Raw genomic sequence first — 21,356 nt, forward strand, 5'->3', positions numbered from 1 at the left:
TACAAGCGCTGCTTTGTTTCTTCCCTTCTGTCTCTGTTCCACCGCCCTGTTCACCACGAACATATACCAACCTGCCCAACTTTGTTCTAGAACCTACAAGCGCTGCTTTGTTTCTTCCCTTCTGCCTCTGTTCCACCGCCCCGTTCACCATCAACATATACCAACCTGCCCAACTTTGTTCGAGTACCCAGCTTTCGAGAACCTACAAGCGCTGCTTTGTTTCTTCCCTTCTGTCTCTGTTCCACCGCCCTGTTCACCATCAACATATACCAAGCCCAACTTTGTTCGAGTACCCACGCTTTCGAGAACCTACAAGTGCTGCTTTGTTTCTTCCTTCTGTCTCTGTTCCACCGCCCTGTTCGTCATGAACATATACCAACCTGCCCAACTTTGTTCGAGTACCCACGCTTTCGAGAACCTACAAGCGCTGCTTTGTTTCTTCCCTTCTGTCTCTGTCCCACCGCGCTGTTCACCATCAACATATACCAACCTGACCAACTTTGTTCGAGTACCCACGCTTTCGAGAACCTACAAGCGCTGCTTTGTTTCTTCCCTTCTGTCTCTGTTCCACCGCCCTGTTCACCATCAACATATACCAACCTGACCAACTTTGTTCGAGTACCCACGCTTTCGAGAACCTACAAGCGCTGCTTTGTTTCTTCCCTTCTGTCTCTGTCCCACCGCGCTGTTCACCATCAACATATACCAACCTGACCAACTTTGTTCGAGTACCCACGCTTTCGAGAACCTACAAGCGCTGCTTTGTTTCTTCCCTTCTGTCTCTGTTCCACCGCCCTGTTCACCATCAACATATACCAACCTGACCAACTTTGTTCGAGTACCCACGCTTTCGAGAACCTACAAGCGCTGCTTTGTTTCTTCCCTTCTGTCTCTGTTCCACCGCCCTGTTCACCATCAACATATACCAACCTGACCAACTTTGTTCGAGTACCCACGCTTTCGAGAACCTACAAGCGCTGCTTTGTTTCTTCCCTTCTGTCTCTGTCCCACCGCCCTGTTCACCATCAACATATACCAACCTGCCCAACTTTGTTCGAGTACCCACGCTTTCGAGAACCTACAAGCGCTGCTTTGTTTCTTCCCTTCTGTCTCTGTCCCACCGCGCTGTTCACCATCAACATATACCAACCTGACCAACTTTGTTCGAGTACCCACGCTTTCGAGAACCTACAAGCGCTGCTTTGTTTCTTCCCTTCTGTCTCTGTTCCACCGCGCTGTTCACCATCAACATATACCAACCTGACCAACTTTGTTCGAGTACCTACGCTTTCTAGAACCTACAAGCGCTGCTTTGTTTCTTCCCTTCTGTCTCTGTTCCACCGCCCTGTTCACCATCAACATATACCAACCTGACCAACTTTGTTCGAGTACCCACGCTTTTCGAGAACCTACAAGCGCTGCTTTGTTTCTTCCCTCTGTCTCTGTTCCACCGCGCTGTTCACCATCAACATATACTAACCTGACCAACTTTGTTCGAGTACCCACGCTTTCGAGAACCTACAAGCGCTGCTTTGTTTCTTCCCTTCTGTCTCTGTTCCACCGCCCTGTTCACCATGAACATATACCAACCTGCCCAACTTTGTTCGACAACCTACGCGTTTGTGCACGCCAGTATATGCATTACCCCCGAAAGAAAAACGAAATATCATGGTTCTCAATGACACTGAATATTTTTACTCCCGTCCTGTCGACCGGTGGTGGTGTGTCATGAATGAATGTCTACATGGTGACTTGTAGGTTTGCACGGATGAATACGAACGCTTATTTCTTCGTGTTTCTCCAGTTGCATGAATTTTCGCCTGTGTGTATGTGAGAAAATACTGCTCAGGTTGAGCTGAGCTTTATAGCGACAATCTCGTAAGAATTTTGACATTAAATTTTTCGATGCAGGGATCCATCGAGCTGCAGCCAGCTATCGAGACGTAACGCAAGATCAGTAAGTTTTCAGAATCGTAGACACATTTATCTGCATATGCTTCAGTGAGTGCCGTAGTGCATCATCGACACCGTTAAGCAAAACATTTACTTTATATAACTTGGCGTGCCTAAGAGAAGCACGTGTGTGCGTGGTTTGCTTTTTATGTTCTTTTATGACACCCTTAATTAACTTTAAGCTGAACAACTTATAATATGCCCCTGGAAAGTTTTGGTTGAATACATTTTCCGGGCCACTGCCTCGTTACGTGACATGCGCGGCAGTCTGTGTCCCATGGTATCGCAACTGAAACAAAAGTGAGCGGCTCTGCGCTCAGCTGGCTGTCGCTCAGTCTATAATGACGTTGACGTTCTTCAACATGGATCACTCGTATCACATGTGCGTAATTCTTGCTAAAGGCCATGCATATCGAAATCATTATGCCAAACGAAACAAAACTAACCCTTGCAGGCAACTTTGCGCTACTTCCAGTCAAATCAGTCCCAGGCTGCTAACGCAGCCTCAAATACAACTTTAAAAGCAAAGATAAAAGACTGCTGGTATCCCACCTGCACCTTACGCCATCGTGTATAGCAGAAAAAGATTTGAGTGCAATTGTATAGAAGTTTCTGAGCATGAATAGTATGCGCGAAGTGTGTGTGTGTGTGTGTGGGGGGGGGGGGGGGGGAGGATACAAGAATCTAGGAAAGACTAATAAATAACTCAATAAGGGTGACCTAAATTTATCTAGCCCGCCAGTAGTCAAAGTAGACTAAGCTGTGCTGATGTAGGCTGCCTTTAACAATACGACCATATGTGTCAAGCGGGGAAGGAAAGTGATGGCTTGGTTTATAGGTTATGGTGGTTTAACGTCCCAAAGCAACTCAGGCTGTGATGGACGCCGTAGTGAAGGGCTCCGGAAATTTCGACCACTTGGGGTTGTTTTACATGCACCGATATCGCACAGCACACGGGAAGGGAAGTGATATGCGTGAAGCTGATAGTTAGTGGAGTAAAGTTGATGAGAACTTCTGCAACTCGCCAGATTTGAAAGCTATCCAAACTGCGATCTGATAAGCAACATTAATGCGCGCCATTAGGCGACACTTTATTAATAGTTTATCAGCATCTGGATTGTGTGCGGTTCTAGGTAGTGCGGTTCTAGGTAGCACGACTTGTTTTGTGTGTTTGGGCACGTGCATCATTGTTTACAATGTTATGGGCTCCAAACTGAGTAAAGAAAAAACGCGTTCAAGACGGGTGCATAAAGGCGTCGGCGCTGCCAGTTATAAGGTGAGGTATTCAAGCAGTAATAGTTCTGCAAATGTTACGCCACTTAATAATGCGAAGAAAGCAGTTTTCGCTTGAGCTTTTCTTGGCACAGCGTTTTTTTTTTTTTCGTGGTGTGTTATTCCTCAATGGTTGATGGAGAACGCGTGGGAGCAACGCCTCTTTTCATCCAGGTGTTTCCTCCTTTCCCTCTTTCTCTTGAATATGGCCGACCAGGAGGCATTTCTGTCTGGGTTCTCTAGCATGAAGAACACAACTCTATATCATGAACGATCAGCAGGCACCTCGTCGTTTATTTTCATCATCATATTTAATCTAGGGTTTGACCTTAGCAAGCATATTAAGGTCAGCATGGAAGACGTGCCCAAAACTCAGATTTTAATTTTACTTTAGGCGTCTTTTCTGACCCAAGGCCAATCTAGAGTTCAGATGGGCAACGTAATGAGACCGTGCAGACCGTATGAGTCTCTATCTTTGTTCTCTAAGTGCTTGCATCAGGTGTGCACGTGCGTTGTGCCGTCGTGTCATTTAAGATCATTCCGACATGGTGCTGGAAGTTAAACCGACGGCCGGACTCCCAGCTTTCTAGCACTTTTCTGGAACTTCCCTCTCTCTCTGATCTACCGTAGTGTGATTCACATATTGATATGCATAACGCGGTCCAGTCAAACAAAGCGCATTGTGGCGTTGTGAGAGAGAGTTGTGCGAGAAAAGTTGTGAGATAAAAACCATTAGGCAAATATTCTACTCTGAACTTTCAGGTATGAGGAGCAGAGGTAACCGAAAGTTCGCTCTACTTGCCTGCAGGTCATCACGGGCGCTGCAGCGTTGTCACTCGGGACACACAGTGGTGGCAGCGGCCAGCAGCCGAGTCAGCGTCGATAGCGACGGCTTCGCGTCCAGTGCTGGGCAGCGGAGGTCCTGCGGCTGGCGTCGACGACTCGCCCAGCGTAGAAGAAAGGCCTCTCATGGCTAGCAAACCACCGCAGAGGCGCCCTCAGCACGCACACAGAAGACGGGGCGACGCACAGATTAACGCCGACGCGATGTACCAACCCGATCAAGGGACGGGCCTCAGCGACGGATCCCGAAGCAACGACGACGGTGACGTCGAGTCGCGAACTGCTGTACGGCTACGGCACCTCTCTTCTGTAGGAAGCTTCGCCGTTCACCAGCGGACACGCGCGGCGACGCCGCCGCCTCACTGGTCGAATGGTCCTCTCGGTGAGCAGCGACTCCAGCTTGTTCTTGTCGGAGCTCGGCTTTTGTGTTCTCTCGTTGTGTTCCTCCCGTGTCGCTTGGCACGCGGGTGGCGGATAGGCACAGCGGCGCGTGGGTGGCCACGACGGTGCGCGCAGCCCTGGGACAACCACCCCCCTTTTCGGAGGCGCGAAAAGGCGAAGCGGCCCGGAGCGGCCGGCCTTCCTGCGGCTGTCCTCACTGCGGTGCCTGCGGAGGCGCGCGGCGAGGGGGCGCCCTCTGGACGTGAGCGGCGCAGTTAAATTGATCTGATTTCCTTCCCTCCGCGGCTACAACGCGGGTTATAGAAACGGGCGAGAGAGGGGGTGACCCCCCACCCCCACTCCCGCCGCGCTACCACCTCTGTCGGCGACGATGATGACGACGACGACCTGACCCCCCCCCCCTCCTCCCTTCACACACACACACACTTGCAGGAACGCAGCACACGCACCAAACGCTGCCCCGCCGCGCACGGGCGGCCTCCTGCCACCCACCTCTCCACTCCCTGCCCCCTTTCAGGCTTCGAGCGCGAAGTGTAGGTGGCTTCGGCGGCGGAAATCAGGGAAACTTAATTGGGCCGCTGGCGGCAGCAAGCGTCTGAATGTCGTTCATTCATTCCACGGTCCTTTGGCGCCCACTTGAGAGCCTTCGTGCGTACCGATTGTGTGTATCTGCTGTGGCGTAAGCAGTCTTTTCACGCCAAAACTCGCCGTTGTACTACAATGCGCAATCCTAAACGTTCTTCATAAGCGAATCTCTCATATTGTTATTTTGTTTTTATTGTTTGAAAAGCAGAAAGACCCTCTCCCTATTCCTAAAACCCCAATCCGCTTTCGCTTTCTTTTTTTTTTTTTCACATCTGTAGAATGGGCTTCGCTGCGTTATAACATCAATTGCAACAAAGCCCACTTTACAAAGTAGGCCTGCTTCTGGTTTTTTTTTTTTTTTTTCCATGGGCCGATGCATCACGCTAATGCTTGGATTTTCGTGACCATTGTTCGTCAGCGCCACTACACCACGTTATAGCTTCTGTCTAGCTGAACTGATAGTAAGGTTACCGATTACTGCCCTGTCTACTGTTTCCTCGCTGTTGTCTCGGTCGTGTGGTAATTTCCAAGTGCACGCTAAGAGTTTGAACGGCCACGCAATGATTTTTTTTACAATGCTAATCCCGAGTTTTTATTTATATTGTTCAAAATGCGTAACTAACGCAAGACATTAGTGGTACAATGAATGCTTAATACTGATGTTCATGCAATTTTAGTTGCCTTTGATTTGAGCAGAAATTTGGTTTGGTTTATGGGGTTTAACGTCCCAAAGCGACTCAGGCTATGAGAGACGCCGTGGTGAAGGGCTCCGGAAATTTCGACCACCTGGGGTTCTTTAACGTGCACTGACATCGCACAGCACACGGGCCTCTAGAATTTCTCCTCCAAAGAAATTCCAGCCGCCGCGGCCGGGATCGAACCCGCGTCTTTTGGGTCAGCAGCCGAGCACCATAACCACTGAGCCACCGCGGCGGCAGAAATTTGGCTGAATTGGTTAATATGCATCGTGGAAAAAGCGCGTGAAGACGACGACAATAGTTAGCGGAGTTAATTTTCATTTGAGAGTTAGCGCCCGTCCTTGTGGTTCCTCGTCCTGTCGTCTTCACGCACTTTTTACACCATGCTTTGGATACGTTCTCGCGCTATTTTTTTTTTATTTGTTTATCAAGATCAATGAATCACCTTGTTAGCCGCCGCGGTGGCTCAGTGGTTATGGTGCTCGGCTGCTGACCCGAAAGACGCGGGTTCGATCCCGGCCGCGGCGGTTGAATTTCTTTGGAGGAGAAATTCTAGAGGCTCGTGTACTGTGCGATGTCAGTGCACGTTAAAGAACCCCATGTGGTCGACATTTCCGGAGCCCTCCACTATGGCGTCTCTCATAGCCTTAGTCGCTTTGGGACGTTAAACCCCATAAACCAAACCAAACCAAACTGAATCACCTCGTTAGCAATAAGAGAGTAATTACTCATTGGCATCTACCCAAGCGCAGCCATACGGGTACAAAGGGAAGCTATAAAGCTTTCTCAGAAACCTCGCAGTTAAAGAAAAATTCGTTCTCGTCCGGGGTTCAAACCCGGGACCACCGCTCCACCGGAGCAGTCGCTTACCAGCTGAGCTAACCGGGACGGCAAGCTTATGGTAGGGCGAGATCGAAGGGATCGATAACACGAAATGGTTCTGTGTTGACTCCCCATGGGGGCTTCCCCTAAAACATTTGACCAACCCTGTTAGTGTCTTGCATTTCCACTTTTGCAGCTCAATATATGTTCAATCCCCCTCATGCAGTGCTCTCTTTTGAAATCATAGGGTAAAAATATATAAATAACAAGTAATAACTGGACACCTTCTGCAATCAAACTATGTTGCTACCGAAAGGCAATCATAATATTTTTAAATTACTCTTTTAAATTCCTTTCGACTTAATCTTTACGTTATTCATATCTTACACCCAGCAATATTGTAAACGCCCCGAACATTCCTTTTGCAGGGCATGAGTCGGCCCAAGTCATCCCAGGCGCCAAAATTTTTCTCCATTCGGAGACACTACATCCTCAGCCTCGCAGAGTTGTCACTTTGGTTAGCCATAATGGTTCTATTTTCTTCTAGAAGCCTGATTTCTGGGTCTTATTTTATTTATTTCTCCTTCGCTACCTGTAGATGCAACAGAGCCAGGCGACCTTCGCGAAAAGACAGGCTGCCCTGGATCAAACAGGATGTAGATAACACTAATTCACGGCTATATTTCAGTTCTTCTCCCTCATGTTAAGCGTACTCTTGTCTATTCGCGTTCTACCTGCAAAACTGGTACAAGTTTATGCCAAGTTCGTGTTCTATGTTAGCTGGAGAGTTCTGTTTCCCTGATGCCAATCAATAGTTGTACAGGAATATAAAGAAACTACAATACGTGCATAACGGCACGAAACGTTGCTAGTTATACAATGTTAACTAATGATTTCTTGATTTCTTGGGGTTACACGTACTGTGGAGAAAATAAATTCCTCCCGCAGGGAAGACTCACGGTGAAATACAGTATGTCACAAAAAGGCGAAGACGAAGTGTTCTATGGCGACATACGAGTGTTTATACCAAGGCTAACATTCATAGTTGTTATACTTGCAATTTGGTTGTAGCAGTTAAGTATAATATATTGAGCATAATTATTTTGGACCATTGCTACCGAGTGCATGAAGTTTTGAAAGGGTGCCATATTGATGCTACGTACTCGAGTTTAGGTAAGATGAGTGCCTTTTTCGGTACGGGTTTAAGACATGAGGGTGCTTCAGCAAAGTTATACCACAGATATACCAGTGTTTTGTTAGCGTTATTAACGACATGTACGACATGAAACGTGCAAGCAAAAATGTTAGCAGTATGTCAATGTACGGAGTCTAAAATGATGCCATTGAGGTGATATGGAGGCAAATTTTTAGCCACTAGAAACAGATGCATAAATTTGCACTTGTTAACTTTAAACTCAATTACATCTGATATGCATCACATTAAGACAGAACACAGGTCACATTGAAGCGGTAATATGTCGCTATCGCGTGTTATTTGCCTAAATATTACGCAGTCCTCGGCGAATAAGGGAATGTAAAATAAAGTGCAGGAAGGTGGGTTGTTAATGTAAATTAGGAAAAGAAGTGGATCGAGCACTCAACCTTGAGGAACACCGGACTGACCGCACTCGTCGCCGAGACGAGGTCATTAACTGAAACGAACTCTATACAGTTTCCGAGGAAAGTTGCAAGCCACGTAAGAATTTTTGGGTTCAGGTTAATATGTTACAGTGTGTGCAGTAGTAAGCTATAAAACACTTCATCGAACACTTCGGCGAAATTTAAGAACACGCATTCGGCTAGTGAATTACAATCAAGAATGAAATTCAACTTAGTGACGGATGCAAGTCGGGATACGCACGAATGTGTTTTACAAAAGCTGTGTTGAAATCACTAGAAGGAAGAGTTTCATTTAAAAAGTTAGATTATAAAACAGGATGCGTTCAGAGAGTTTGCAACAAATTTTCATGGAAGAAATTGGCCGGCAATTTAGTGGGCAATTTTTATCACCTTATTTCTGCAGTGGAATCACCTCCCCGACCTTCCATTCGGTAGGCAGAGAACCCCCATCCGTGGCAGGTGGCAGTTAAATTAATGATTGGTCGCCCGAGAAGAGCAACCTTGGCCGCACTATGTCCACCGCTGGGAATACCTGCCATCGCAGGGCAGTGGCGGATCGCTTGACCGCTGCACCAAGACGCCAGGAGTGATATGACGTCATCAAATGATCTGTGAATGTAAGGTAGACAATGACCATTCCGCATATTTGGGGAATTAGCCAATTGCGCTATCGCGTCATACCCTTAAAGGGGCCCAGAAACACAATCTTAGTTAACTGTTTTGCCTGTTGATTGCATACAGTGAGTTATAATGGTGCTCTTAGCGTCGGTAATACCGCGTATATTCCGTTTTTTAATATTTTAATGTCCTCCCAAAAACAACTTCATGGCTCTGATGGTGTTGCCACTCAGTGGCGGGTTTTTAGCAGCGGATATGACATCACCTGGCGCGAGCTTGATGACCGGACAAACAGTAAATATACTGCAAATTGTGTGACTAAATAGAGACACATTTTGTCACCTGTCTGCGTTTTATATTAGATCAACAAAAACAACTTGCTTGTCTTAGATAAAAGCCCTGCAAAGCAAGTAAAATAAAAATACACCACCAGGGGCGCTCTGGCATGGAAACAACGCTGCCAGTCTCAGCAAGAACGAGTTACAGAGAGCAGGCAACCATGGAGTACAAACTTCCGCGACGTGCTCTGGCTGGCTGTTTTGATTGGTTGCGCCAGGTGCCGTCATTGGGAGAGCGAAATAGGAGTGGGAAGCCCCGCCAAAATCGAGTTGAGGGCAGCGTTTTGTTTGCTTGTATTTTGAAATTTCTTCATTGAATAACTCCCGTTCCTGTGCATCGATTCCTGTAATTCTTTTTAAGTCAGCATCTGTGTGACATAAAGAACCCACCTGAAGTATAGCCGGTATTCCCCCAGGCAGTGTTTCGCAGCCCCTTTAAGGTGGAGCTTAAGTGTCCCTTTTAATTTTGTTGTCTAGCTATTTAGATTATGCTACTAGTCAAGGCTTTGTACGTGTGCTGTTTCCACTTTACTATTAGTCTGTAGGCTTTTTCACTGTCTGCAGCGTGACTGAACGCTCGTGCGTTTTGAGTACGCAGCGCATGCGCAATAAGCAGCCTCTCTTAGATCCGACTCCGTAAACGCTTCTGCCACAGCCCAGTTGAAATATGGCAGCGCCCAGAAGCATAAATCTGAAAGGTGGATTGTAGCGCAAGTGAAAAGTGGAGAAATCTGGGAAACTTTTCGCGAATTCAATGAACTTGCTTTTGGCAGTACGCGTGGCAGGAGAGAAATCTTTAAATACGGAATTTATTTTTGTTTAAAGATTAATGCGAGTGAAAAGAGCTTTTTTTAGTCTGAATTTAGGGAACGTAACTACGACAGGACGACATTTAGAAAGCGAATAAGTACCGAGCTGACGCCCGCGACCCATTAATAAGTCTGATATGTTGTTGATGAAGCATGTTAGAATTTCTTTCACGCCGTCTTCGATTTGCTTCCAAGGTTCATGCGAATCATGAATCCTTCAAAAAGGCAGACTGTTGCGTCTCGGTCTGTCCCCATGTTAAACGATATGTGATTGCGAAGAGTCGTGTTATGTCGTCAAGGCTAGCAGGTAATTCTGAATACGGATGTCGCTTTTTCGGAACAGTTGCCTAGCGTGTTTGTTTTTCTCTCAGAAACGCCCAAGATTTATTTAGTGTGGCTAGTTTTGCCCTCAATTCTTTTTTTGGCTCTCTTTCATTGCTTTCACGTCGGCAGCTTGAGTATTTGCGGATTGTACAGATCGTGCGTACAGACCCACAAGGAGAATGAGATCACCATCAGTTCGGAATGGCTATATGGAACTCAGAATGAGTGGTGGGTCTTCAGTTTTTTTCCACGTCACATAAATGTTGTAGCAGAAAAATCTTCAAGATACAGTCACAAACGGTCTCAAGGAACACTGTGACCGCCATGGCACATCGGGTAGCTGACCACGATAAGCCCCGTAAAGCAGATTCGCAGCCTGACTATCACAACCAATTGCTTCTGACAGGCGCGTAGAGATACGAGATCAGTATTGCTACCGTGGCACCCTCGAATATGGCCGGAACACAGCTCAACGCAGGTGACAAGCGCAGGGCATCAAACATGACTCACGCTCTAGCGAACGCTGAAGGCTTCCGTCTATGAAATAAGTAACTGCCGAGCATAAAACTGCCGGCGACGCCGTGATGTCGTGCACAACGGCCAACTATGAGACCCCTCTGAACATAGGAGGTTTGATCAGACCTCTCGTTTTTGTCCCAAAGCATGCGTGTGCGTACACTGGTGCTTGCAGTACAGTTGAGCACTGCGGTAAAGAATGCCGGCAGATAGCGGAAGAAAAAGATTTTCAAGGCAATAGAATGCTTTCTTGTCGCAAGAATGTGCTCGTAAGCTTCAACGCATCTGACCTCCTTTCATAGCGAAGCATCGTCGTGCAAAGACGCAGTAACGAAAGGTTTAAATGTGACCAAGTTTAAGTAAAGCGGCGGGCCTCTATATATGAAACTCAAGCGGCTTTAAAAGTCTATTTGTTGGTAAACGCGTGCATCAAGACGAAAAAAATTTATTTCTGTTCATTTACAACGTCAACACTAACCATTGAATGGGATCAGTTGCGCAGTGCCTACCAAATGGTGCCGGATCTTTTTCTTATTTTTCTGTCCGCAGAACATTAACCATCTGCAAGGAGTCAGCTCATGTCAGGAGAATACTGCGATATCAACTACGGAAGCACCGACGTCAATCATATGGAAGATGAATGAGGCAAACCCGCAAGATGCGATCGATGCACTGGACATCATAAGGCTATTTGTTTGGTAGTCGGGATGACTAAGTGGCTATGGAAAGCATGTGCGCCTGTGTCGACGGAGTTTTGGTTCGCCACAAGACAACGTGTGGCATTAAAGCTTCCTCCCTGCTAGGCTTCCTGCGTTCTCTAGGAGGTGCGTGAAGCTACCTTTTCGCAATAATGAACTGCGAATATTTGCTATTCTATTACCGTCGCGGAATCTGTTTTGCGGGCTTCGACTACTTCATATTTGTGCGCAACCTCGGGAGTAGGAATTAGCTGGCCGTTCTTCAAGCGCCCAGTATGAATTGAAGAAGCAGCGGTTTGTCGTCGTTCGAAGCCGCAAACAAAAGTGCGTCTTCCGTTATTGCCTTAAACCCAGTTGTCTAATTTGAATAACTTCCTTTTGCGTTTCTTTTGTCATTTTCTTATTTCTACCTGTTACGTTCTCTGAGTGAAACATATACAGCCGCCGCGGTGGCTCAGTGGCTATGGTGCTCGGCTGCTGACCCAAAAGACGTGGGTTCGATCCCGGCCGCGGCGGCTAGAATTTCTTTGGAGGAGAAATTCTAGAGGCCCGTGTACTGTGCGATGTCAGTGCACGTTAAAGAACCCCAGGTGGTCGAAATTTCCGGAGCCCTTCACTACGGCGTCTCTCATAGCCTTAGTCGCTTTGGGACGTTAAACCCCACAAAACGAACCGAAACGAAACGAATGAAACATATACAGCCATGTTCTCTAATCTACCACTGTGTATGAAGTTCAAATGAGGTTGAATTTTTTTCTAATTCAGCGTTTGTTGTCTCGCATTGGCAATTTGTGCACTAAACTTGTCGCACTAATTTTCAAATCAAAGTGTTATAGTTATTTACGTTTTTCTGTTTTTTACTAACGTTTTTTTTTATTTTTCTGTTTTTCCCTCTCAGCTGTTGCTTAATTCAGTAACAAACCTTGATTCTTACCGCTATCTTTTTATGGTTTGGTTTGGTTTATGGGGTTTAACGTCCCAAAGCGACTAAGGCTATGAGAGACGCCGTAGTGGAGGGCTCCGGAAATTTCGACCACCTGTGGTTCTTTAACATGCACTGGCATCGCACAGTACACGGGCCTCGAATTTCTGATAAATAAGAATAAATAAGGTCCCACTATAGGGTTGATTATCCGGATAGTCATGGGAGAGGCCTTTGCCCAGTAGTGGGCATAGTAAGGCTGATTATGATGATGATGATGAACGTCCAAGGTTGCAAAAACGATTGAAATGCTTTTTAACGCTCTACACTGAAACAATATAATTACAAAGGTAACCAGCGGTTCCTCGTTAAATTACTTCACAAAGTAATTCATTGCATAACACGCGTAAAAGTAGTTCAATCTCTGCCATTTCATTGGAGCGCTGTCTACGCTCCCATGCCAGCACCCGTCGTTGCTGTGCTCGCGTGAGCGCCGCTTTGAAGCCCGGCTAAGTCCTTTTCCAATTAGCGCGAAGCCGCGGTCACAGTCGGAGCTTTGACGGCGTCTGATTCTAAGCAGTAAGCCGTGCGACGAAACACGGTGGCGAACAAAAACAAAACAAATGAACGAAGTCAGTCAGCCGGGAGGATTACACGTGCCTACGCTCAATCAGAGCGAATAGAGGCGCTGGCGCGGAGGAAGGGAGCGAGCTGGTTCTGGCGCTGCAAGAGCGGCTTGGTTTAGGGCGGGAAACACGCACGCGGTGAATTCTTACGTGGCGTCAGAGTTCTTTTTTTTTGGTCGCTCATCAACGCTGAGAGGAATTACTCGCCCCGCTAAGTCAGAGCTGCACTGTGGAAGCTTAGCGGGCGAAATGGCTGGCGCCTAATTTACGCCAATTTGCGAATCTCTCATTCAGCACAGATTTCTGTAGTTTGTAGGAATTCGGTGACGCGGCGGTCAAGTAAGCAGTGTCCGCAAATGCAACGTCACGTCGGAGGGCTCCAGACATATTTGTACTACAAATCAAAAGGGCTGTACAATATTCCCGTCAGTCATTCTCTGAAGCCAGAGCAGGAGTCCTTACGCCGGTCCGCACAATAGCTGACACGCAGCGTACAGGCGGGAGCAAAAGTGGAGAGACCACGCGGACGGTGACGGTTGCGGCTTCTTGTATTAAAGGCGTGTCTAATACCCATGTAACACGGGCAATCTCAATGCCTATTGAGTCAATGGAGATCGAAAATTTTGGGGGCCATCCGGATGCACCGCTGTCGCATGGCAAATTTCAGCGATCATTGAGTGAGTAACGAGCATGCAATCCAACACATGGTGCTACGGCTAGCAACATTGAAAATTTAAAAAATACGAAGTTTAGGTAAGTAAAACGAGGTGATTTTTGGAGTAAGTGCTAATTTAATTGAAATTTTTGCCGGAAGAAGTAATTCAAGTACTTCACAGTTCGGCACAATCTAGAGACAGCTATTGCGGGATGACGATGGGCAGCGATGCGTGCATCGTTTCAGAAGCGCTTCCTTTTCGCCGGCATAGCAGCCACAGTTCTGAGGCCATTTTTGTTGTGTTGATAGCTGCTATCATTGCAGCATTTGTGGTACCTTCTCGGTTCTCGCAAAGTGCGCTAAGAGGCGAAAAAAAGTGACACCGCACGAGAACAGCGTCGGTTTGTTTACATCTGACCGCCAGACGTTCTGCGAAGCTGTCATTTTTACTACCGAATAAAACTTTGTTTATGAACTAGCTAATGTAGTCTTAAGTTTTGCCATTAAATTGAAGGTATTTTCGTTTATTTCGAGCTTTTATGTGTTGTTTCTTCAACTTATAGTGAGTGCGAGGCTTTTCTCAATGGTCCTTGAGATTCCAGTGGTCATTCGTGAACCTCCATTGAGTCGATATCAATCGAGTTTGACGGTCATGATAACTGCATTGTGGCACTGGCCGATCCTCATTGCGTTCGATGTCCATTTGCTCAAGGGACATTGAAAATGCCCGTCTGACAGGGGTATAACAGAAATGAGAGGGCGAAACAGGCCAGCATATACATTGTTTTCAACGACGTCATAGCGTCCGCCATCTCCTGGTCCAGAAAGCGCAGCGAAGCCTCACATATTTGTTAACCCGCCCATTGCCAACTGGCTCCCGAGCACACCGTGGAAGCTAGCCACAGCACCTAAATATGGCGCCTATGACATCACATGAAAATTAAGGGCACCCTATGCATATCTCGAAAGCAGGCGCTCTACCGTCAGACAGCGCTGGTGTGCAGTTCTGCCTAGAGTCACTGGATAAACTTATCCAGTGACTCTAGTACTCTCAGTCCGCTGGCCTCTCCACTTTTGTTCTGAATTATGCGGGCTCATTGCTTTTTTGTGTGTGCGTGTCTTCAGTGAAAATGACGACTTTCTTTCCTCGTATAGTTGGTTCCCTGGAGAATGAAACTACCCGTGTCGCAGTACAACCCGAAGGCAAGAGCCGAAATGGAAGTAGATACCTAATAAAGGCCTAATTACTCATTAACGCCCACCCAAGTGCCGCCACATGGCTGCGAAGGAGAGCTATACAGCTTTCATAGCAACTTCCTAGCTGAAAAGAAGTTAGTCCTGGAACGAGGATCGACTAAATGGATACCTGCGAGGCGTTCTTGACTCCATCTTTTCTCCAGGTCAGCAATGACGACAACCAGCAGGGACGGTGTAATAATAAGAAAAAGCTCAGAAATGTGGAGTAAATGGTAAAGTGACATAGTTATCGTGCTTCGATAGGTAGGAAATAGTTATATTATAAGCTGGCTAAATAGTCGGAGCAGCTTTCATGACCGAAATGCCAAAGGCAAGGAAGAGAGGTGATAAAAGATATCTCAAGACTGACTAGATGAGAATGCCATCAGCTCATTTATTAAAGCGTGATAGAGCACGCAAACAGTGAAAAAGAAACGCGAAGCCATTAATAGGAGCGTGTGTCCCCGCCATCAGACATGTCTCATGCTAAAGGACGGAGTTATGATTTGCAAGAATAAGAAGCGGACGCATGCATATTTGGTCAGTGCAGTATAAGGACGAGCGTAGGAAGCGCGCAAGTACGCGTAGAGTGCGCGCACACAATCAAAGCGTAACCGAAACGAAAAGACGGATAGGCTGCGAGGCATACAATATGGTCGTTTAAGAGAGAAAGAAGTCCAGCCAGAAGAATACAGCGCGTTGGAAACAGCGAGGAAAGGAAAAGAGGTAAGTGAAAAGGAAGGGGGGGGGGGGGGGGGGGAAGGGGCATGACACCACCGCCGACGCCGCCATCATCTGATGTTTGATTCATGCGCAAAAGAGGCTTCTCTTTCTCGTTTTCTTTTCCCCTTTTTTTCGCGACAGCTGCACTCAGCCAAATTCTATCGAGCGCGGCTGCTATAGTGGGAGAGCTCGCGCGTCGCGTAAATAAACGATTAGCCATATTTCTAAGCCTGGGACCTGGACCACGTGCGTTTCCTCCTCGCCGCGCCCCCTGTACGTATTTTGTTTTTGTTTTTTCTTGTTTTCTTTTTCCTGTTCTACGTCGGCCGCAGGGCGCGCATTTTTGGATTGCGCATGTCGTTTAGCATTTCTTTTACCTACGTTCAGCTTGGTTTTTTTTAATAACCTCTACCCGCGTGCCACGTCACAGTAACTTCGTAGGATTTGTGACTGCTTGTTTACGACACCCCCTGTCTACCACTCTCCCTCCCTCTCGTCGTCCGTCGCTGATCTGGCGAAAAATAGAAAGGGAGACGTACGAGTCGTATTTTGTCGGGCACAATGCCGGACTGGCTGACGGCGGCGAAAGTCTGGTGGCCGTTGAGATAAATAATTTAAAGGGTGCAAATGTACATCCCACCTTTAAGGGCGGCGAGGGTATTGCGGCCGGTGTTGCGAACGAAGTGAGCTTTCTGCCGTTCACTACAGTTGGCTTCTTTTATTTGGCTCTCCTTTTTCTTATATTTAATTATCCAATCCTTTTGTTTCGAGGGGCACTAGCTGCCACGTGGGACGCCGGACTGCCTCACATTGAGTGTATCGCTATTATTCCTGGCAATAATCTATGTTTTTCTAAGGGTGACAAGCATGTTTCGGCCGAGTGTGCTCATATTTTTCATGCGAAGAAATCCTGGAAGAGCTATAGAGTAATGAGGATTGCTGGTCACTGGCCAAAGTCAATAAAGATGGAAAGACGTTTCGGGAGCGTTACGGCTCCCTTGTTCACTATCTTGTTCACCTTGTTCACTAGTGAACAAGGGAGCCGTAGCGCTCCCGAAACGTCTTTCCATCTTTATTGATTTTGGCCAGTGACCAGCAATCCTCATCACCATGATTCCTGACCAGACGGTATGCCGTCAAACCCTCGACTACAGCTATAGAGTAACCGGTCTTCCAAAACCACCTGGGTTCGAACCCTGCACCTCCTGCGTCCGCTTACGAGGGCGGCACTCTGACTGTAGACTGCGGTGCGTTCGGAACGCTGGCCTTGTATTGCTTACCGCATCAGGCATATTTTAGTTGGTTGATGGCAGAACTAATAACTGGCAAACAATTTTGTCTTGGAGACCGGGTGGCGCCTTCGAAACATCCCCTATTCACCCTCTCCTGCATAAGTCTTACATAATTTTAATGGCACAGATTGGCAGCACTTTGCGCAAAGTAGCACTTCAGCCACATAACGACACTGCCAGAAGGAAAATACTTCCATGCTCAAAATAAACACATTTAAGCCAAGAAATCTAGCAAAATATTCTGAACAAAATTTTTGTATGAGCTATGTTAAAAGATTGCGACCATTTATTTAAAAAAAATGTGATGCTTGGCTGCTGGCCCGAAAGACGCGGGTTCGATCCCGGCCGCGGCGGTCGAATTTCGATGTAGGCGAAATTCTAGAGGCACGTGTACTGTGCGATGCCAGTGCACGTGAAAGAACCCCAGGTGGTCGAAATTTCCGGAGCCCTTCACTACGGTGTCTCTCATAGCCTGGGTCGCTTTGGGAAGTTAAATCCATAAACCAAACCAACCAAACTATTTTAAAAAATGCTGTGGAACTTTGACTAACTTCCTGCGGTGAATTCCTGATAGCAAATTACAGTCCCTAAGTCGCTTTGAGGCGTTAAACCCCACAAATCAAACCAAACTTAAAGTCTATACAGCGTAGCAAACATACGGCAGCGCGACAAACGAGGTTTGGTTTGGTTTGGTTTGGTTTCTTGGAGTTTAACGTCCCAAAGCAACTCAGGCTATGAGGGACGCCGTAGTGAAGGGCTCCGGAAATTTCGACCCCCTGGGGTTCTTGAACGTGCACTGACATCGCACTGTACACGGGCCTCTAGAATTTCGCCTCCATCGAAATTCGTCCACCGCGGCCGGTATCGAACGACAAACAAGGGAAAAGAACTCAATATGTGTAGACGCTAACACAAGGGGCCCAGACTTCCCTTTATTTGAAAAGCTCTTATTAACAGTGCTCGATTGAAATCAGCTGGGTAATTTCCGTGCACGAACCGCCAGCTTGACTGATGCGATAGGTTAAGTAAATGGATGCATGAATTCTGTCCAGCATCGCGTGTTCTTAAAGAGAACGCTGTCTAGTGGCGCTGCTACGAAGCATCGATTTAGAAGGAGGACTGAGCAACAGAAACGAGGCCTGACGTCACGTTTACTGAGTGCAGCTGGGCTTATCTTGTAAAGACTTGGGAAAAGAAGGCCGTTTTTTGCGAAGTGGGTATCAAAGCCGGAAACTTGGAAACAGGACTCTGCATTCATTGTAGCGTCTTTTACCGTTGTAACTTGCCTCAGTAGCGTATTCGTGATTATTGCATCAACATTGAGATGGACTAAATTACTGTGCATGCGTATGCAAAAGCCGCTTCCAGCTATCCTACCTTCAGGTGGGCATTGACAAATGACTTATCAACTTTGCGTCCGTGCCATTATGGCATCATCTCGCCGAGTATTGTAAACCTGCGTCGCGTCAGACTTGCGGATGTCAGAACGGGAAAGGGCTGGTGCATCAATTTATCATCAAAAAAAAAGCAGGAAATTGCAAATCCACACGTTTTGTCCCAAGATTTTCTTGGCGCGGTCGCCTTCAATGGGATTCCAGTGCATGAAAATCAAATCAATTTCGTTTGCGGCATACGACAAGGGACACAGTGTGACAGACGCCTCCGCGAGCCCTGAGGACGTGCCATGCGAATGAGACTCGATTCACCATCAGCTGAGCATGCACACACGCGTAAGTTCTTCTTGTGCCCGTGCACTAATAGTACTGTGGGATTAATAAAGCAAAATTAAAATAAAAGTGTCCCGGCCCGTGCCACTAAGTATGACGAGCTTGATCCAATTAGAAGTGAGAAAAATATCATAGATAAAAAAAATATTGCATAGCAGAAACAAAAAAAAAAGAAAAATGGGCTCCTTCTTTAAGAGCCGCAGCAATCGTAAGAGTTGTTAGTAAGGGGAGTTACTTTTGTGGAGAAAGGTAATTCATGATCCGATGCCCTATATATATAAGGATGATTAGAAACCCGCGCTTCGGGATGTCCCCTTCTGGTGGACGCACGAGGAATAATTTCATATCGAGGAAGTGAAGTGATGATGTAGAATGTTGATTCCGTCTCTTTCTGTAATGATGAGTGCTATGCATAATTCCTGAGTGTTTATTAAAATAGTTGAGGCTTTGACGTGGGTACCACCTGGCTGTAAGCTTCAAGACAGTGTTACTGGCAATCATGGGCGTCCGGAGGGGGGGGGCAAGGGGGGGCGGCTGCACCCCCCTGGAAAATCACTCACTCGAACCGTGAGTGATGGCCGCACGTCAGGGGCGGCGGTGCGCTCAGCCAAAAGAGTAAAAAGCGGCCCTGCTTCCACGCTTTGGGTCACATCTGCAAAGTGCCGCGTCCGGGGACGCGTCGTTGCAGACATACAGCGGCACCGGCGAGCATGTGTTTCGAGCCGTCTTGAGATGTGTGCCTGTTTCTTTGATCTCTAGAGAGATAGCGACACGGAGGCAGACAGTGCACACCCCGGCCACCGATGAATTCTTCAGGAGGGAGGGACAAATCAGCCGTGTCCATCCCCGCTTTGTCGGACTGCTCAGGGGCAAGCGGGCGATGAGTTGGCGCCGCCGCCGCTCGCTGTCTCCTCCGATCAACGGGAGAGCGCAGTTCGGTACAAGCGCCGCTTTCAGAATTTTCGGCAAAGGGGATTAGCTGCTTTTGTTCACGGCGACGCAGTCTCCAGAGGCGCCCCCACACCAGCGTTCCTTGCGTCTTCTCCGGAAACCAGCGCCTTTGGTCAAGGCAGCCCGATGGCGCCTGCCTGGCTCGCCTGTCACCTCTGGCTGGGCCTCAAATCCCAACAGCGCCCATGTACTGTGCGATGTCAGTGCATGGTAAAGAGACCGTCCGTCCCTCATAGCCTGAGTCGTTTTGGGGCTCTGAACCTCATAAAAACACACAAAACAAATTTTCCGACCGGAGTGGCGAGTGTCCCTTCCCCTCGGAAGTCGCGCGGCGTTCCTTGCGTGTGCGCGCCTCTTTGTTTGTGCTTCGGTGTTTTTAGTGGCCGGTTGTCAACGAAGCTGAGAACAACCAAGACAGCGGACGAGAAAACGACGAGCGGCGAGTAGTGTGTGTGCAAATACTCGACTGTGCGGTTGCGCGAGCAAGATGGAGCGAGGTGTATGAAGCTGCGAGCGTGCATTTATCTTGTAAATAAGTTTTCGCTGCATACATAGTCATTTTTTGTTTTCAACGTACGCATTCAACCGTTTTTCCAATCAATGTGTATATATTTTTAACACTACCAACCCCGAGGAACTCCATAGCCAGCTTTGTCTCGCGCGGTCCCGAATGATGGATATTCGACGCTTCTTCAAGCGTCAGCGGTTGTCTGACGAAGCATTATCCAAATGCGCCCCTGCAGATTCTGGTGTGACATGTGACAACGGTGTAGCATTTGAACAGAGTGATGCAAGCTTTTATCACCGGACAGTAGCTGATGTCGTCGACTCCATGGAAGGGACTCTGTCAACAGTGAGTTCAGGTGATGCAGCAGGCCGAGATGATTCCATTTCTCCTTTCTTGGGATTCAAGTCCGGATTTGACCAGAGCGATGCAACCTTTCATCACCGGACAGTAGCCGGCGTCGTCGTCTCCATGGAAGGAACTCCACCAGCGAGCTCCGGTCACGCAGTAAGCCGAAACGATTCCCTTTCTCCTTGCTTGGGATCGAAGTCCGGAGACAACATCAAGAAAACAAATAACTTGCCTCAAGAATATGTCTTAGGAGAGTTTCTAGGCAAAGCTAAACTCACTGGCATACCGGACTTTTTGAAGTTACGTCTTCTTACTAAGCCATGGTCGCCAAATGTCACATATGATTTTAAGAAGGATGTAACACCTGGAAAGAGGCCTTTTCGACATCAGTGGCTGGGAGATTACGCCCCCTGGCTTGCGTACTCAGCGACAGCGAAAGGCGCCTTTTGTCGTTTTTGCGTCATTTTTCCTCCGCGTGTTCACCGGGGTACTCAAGGTAGTTTTATCGTGCGCGCTTTCAGTAACTACAGAAAAATGCACGAGGCGTGCAGGGATCACGTAAAATCCCAATGGCACCAGGAGGCAATGACGGCCTCACAGAACTTTATGGATGTGATGAAAGGCAAGCAGCTACCCGTTGTACAGCAGCTGAACAGAGCACTGCACGCGCAAGTTGAAAGGAACCGTGAGAAACTATTTCCAATAGTTTCCACCATTGTCTTTTGCGCGACGCATGACTTGCCGATTCGCGGCAAGCAGTCCGATAGTGGAGTCTTCAATGATCTGCTTGACTTTCGTGTAGAAGCTGGAGATGCTCTACTTCAGGAGCACTTCGCTTCTTCTGCTGGCAATGCCAAGTACACTTCTGTC

At 47.5% G+C, this 21,356-nt stretch overlaps 2 protein-coding genes across 3 annotated transcripts in view; one reads left to right on the forward strand and one right to left on the reverse strand.

Moving 5' to 3' along the window:
• Positions 1-4,597, reverse strand: part of LOC149359144 (potassium voltage-gated channel protein Shaw-like) — a 120,622-nt gene extending 116,025 nt beyond the window's left edge. For both annotated transcript variants that reach the window (XM_089571392.1, XM_089571394.1), the window contains exon 1: positions 4,028-4,597. The gene's annotated coding sequence lies outside the window, so the exon portion shown is untranslated. The remainder of the gene's footprint in view (positions 1-4,027) is intronic.
• The window catches only part of LOC149359143 (uncharacterized), a 249,158-nt gene extending 237,656 nt beyond the window's left edge, over positions 1-11,502 (forward strand). The window contains exons 2-4 of the mRNA XM_089567614.1: positions 4,034-4,450; positions 7,004-7,092; positions 11,350-11,502. Of these exons, the coding sequence (XP_089423740.1) occupies positions 4,195-4,450; positions 7,004-7,092; positions 11,350-11,502 (498 nt within the window). The 5' untranslated portion in view covers positions 4,034-4,194. The remainder of the gene's footprint in view (positions 1-4,033; positions 4,451-7,003; positions 7,093-11,349) is intronic.
• Positions 11,503-21,356: the final 9,854 nt, after the last annotated feature.

Source organism: Amblyomma mixtum, chromosome 2 (genome assembly GCF_055824585.1).
Source record: "Amblyomma mixtum isolate Tamu chromosome 2, ASM5582458v1, whole genome shotgun sequence".
Classification (NCBI taxonomy): Eukaryota; Metazoa; Arthropoda; class Arachnida; order Ixodida; family Ixodidae; genus Amblyomma; species Amblyomma mixtum.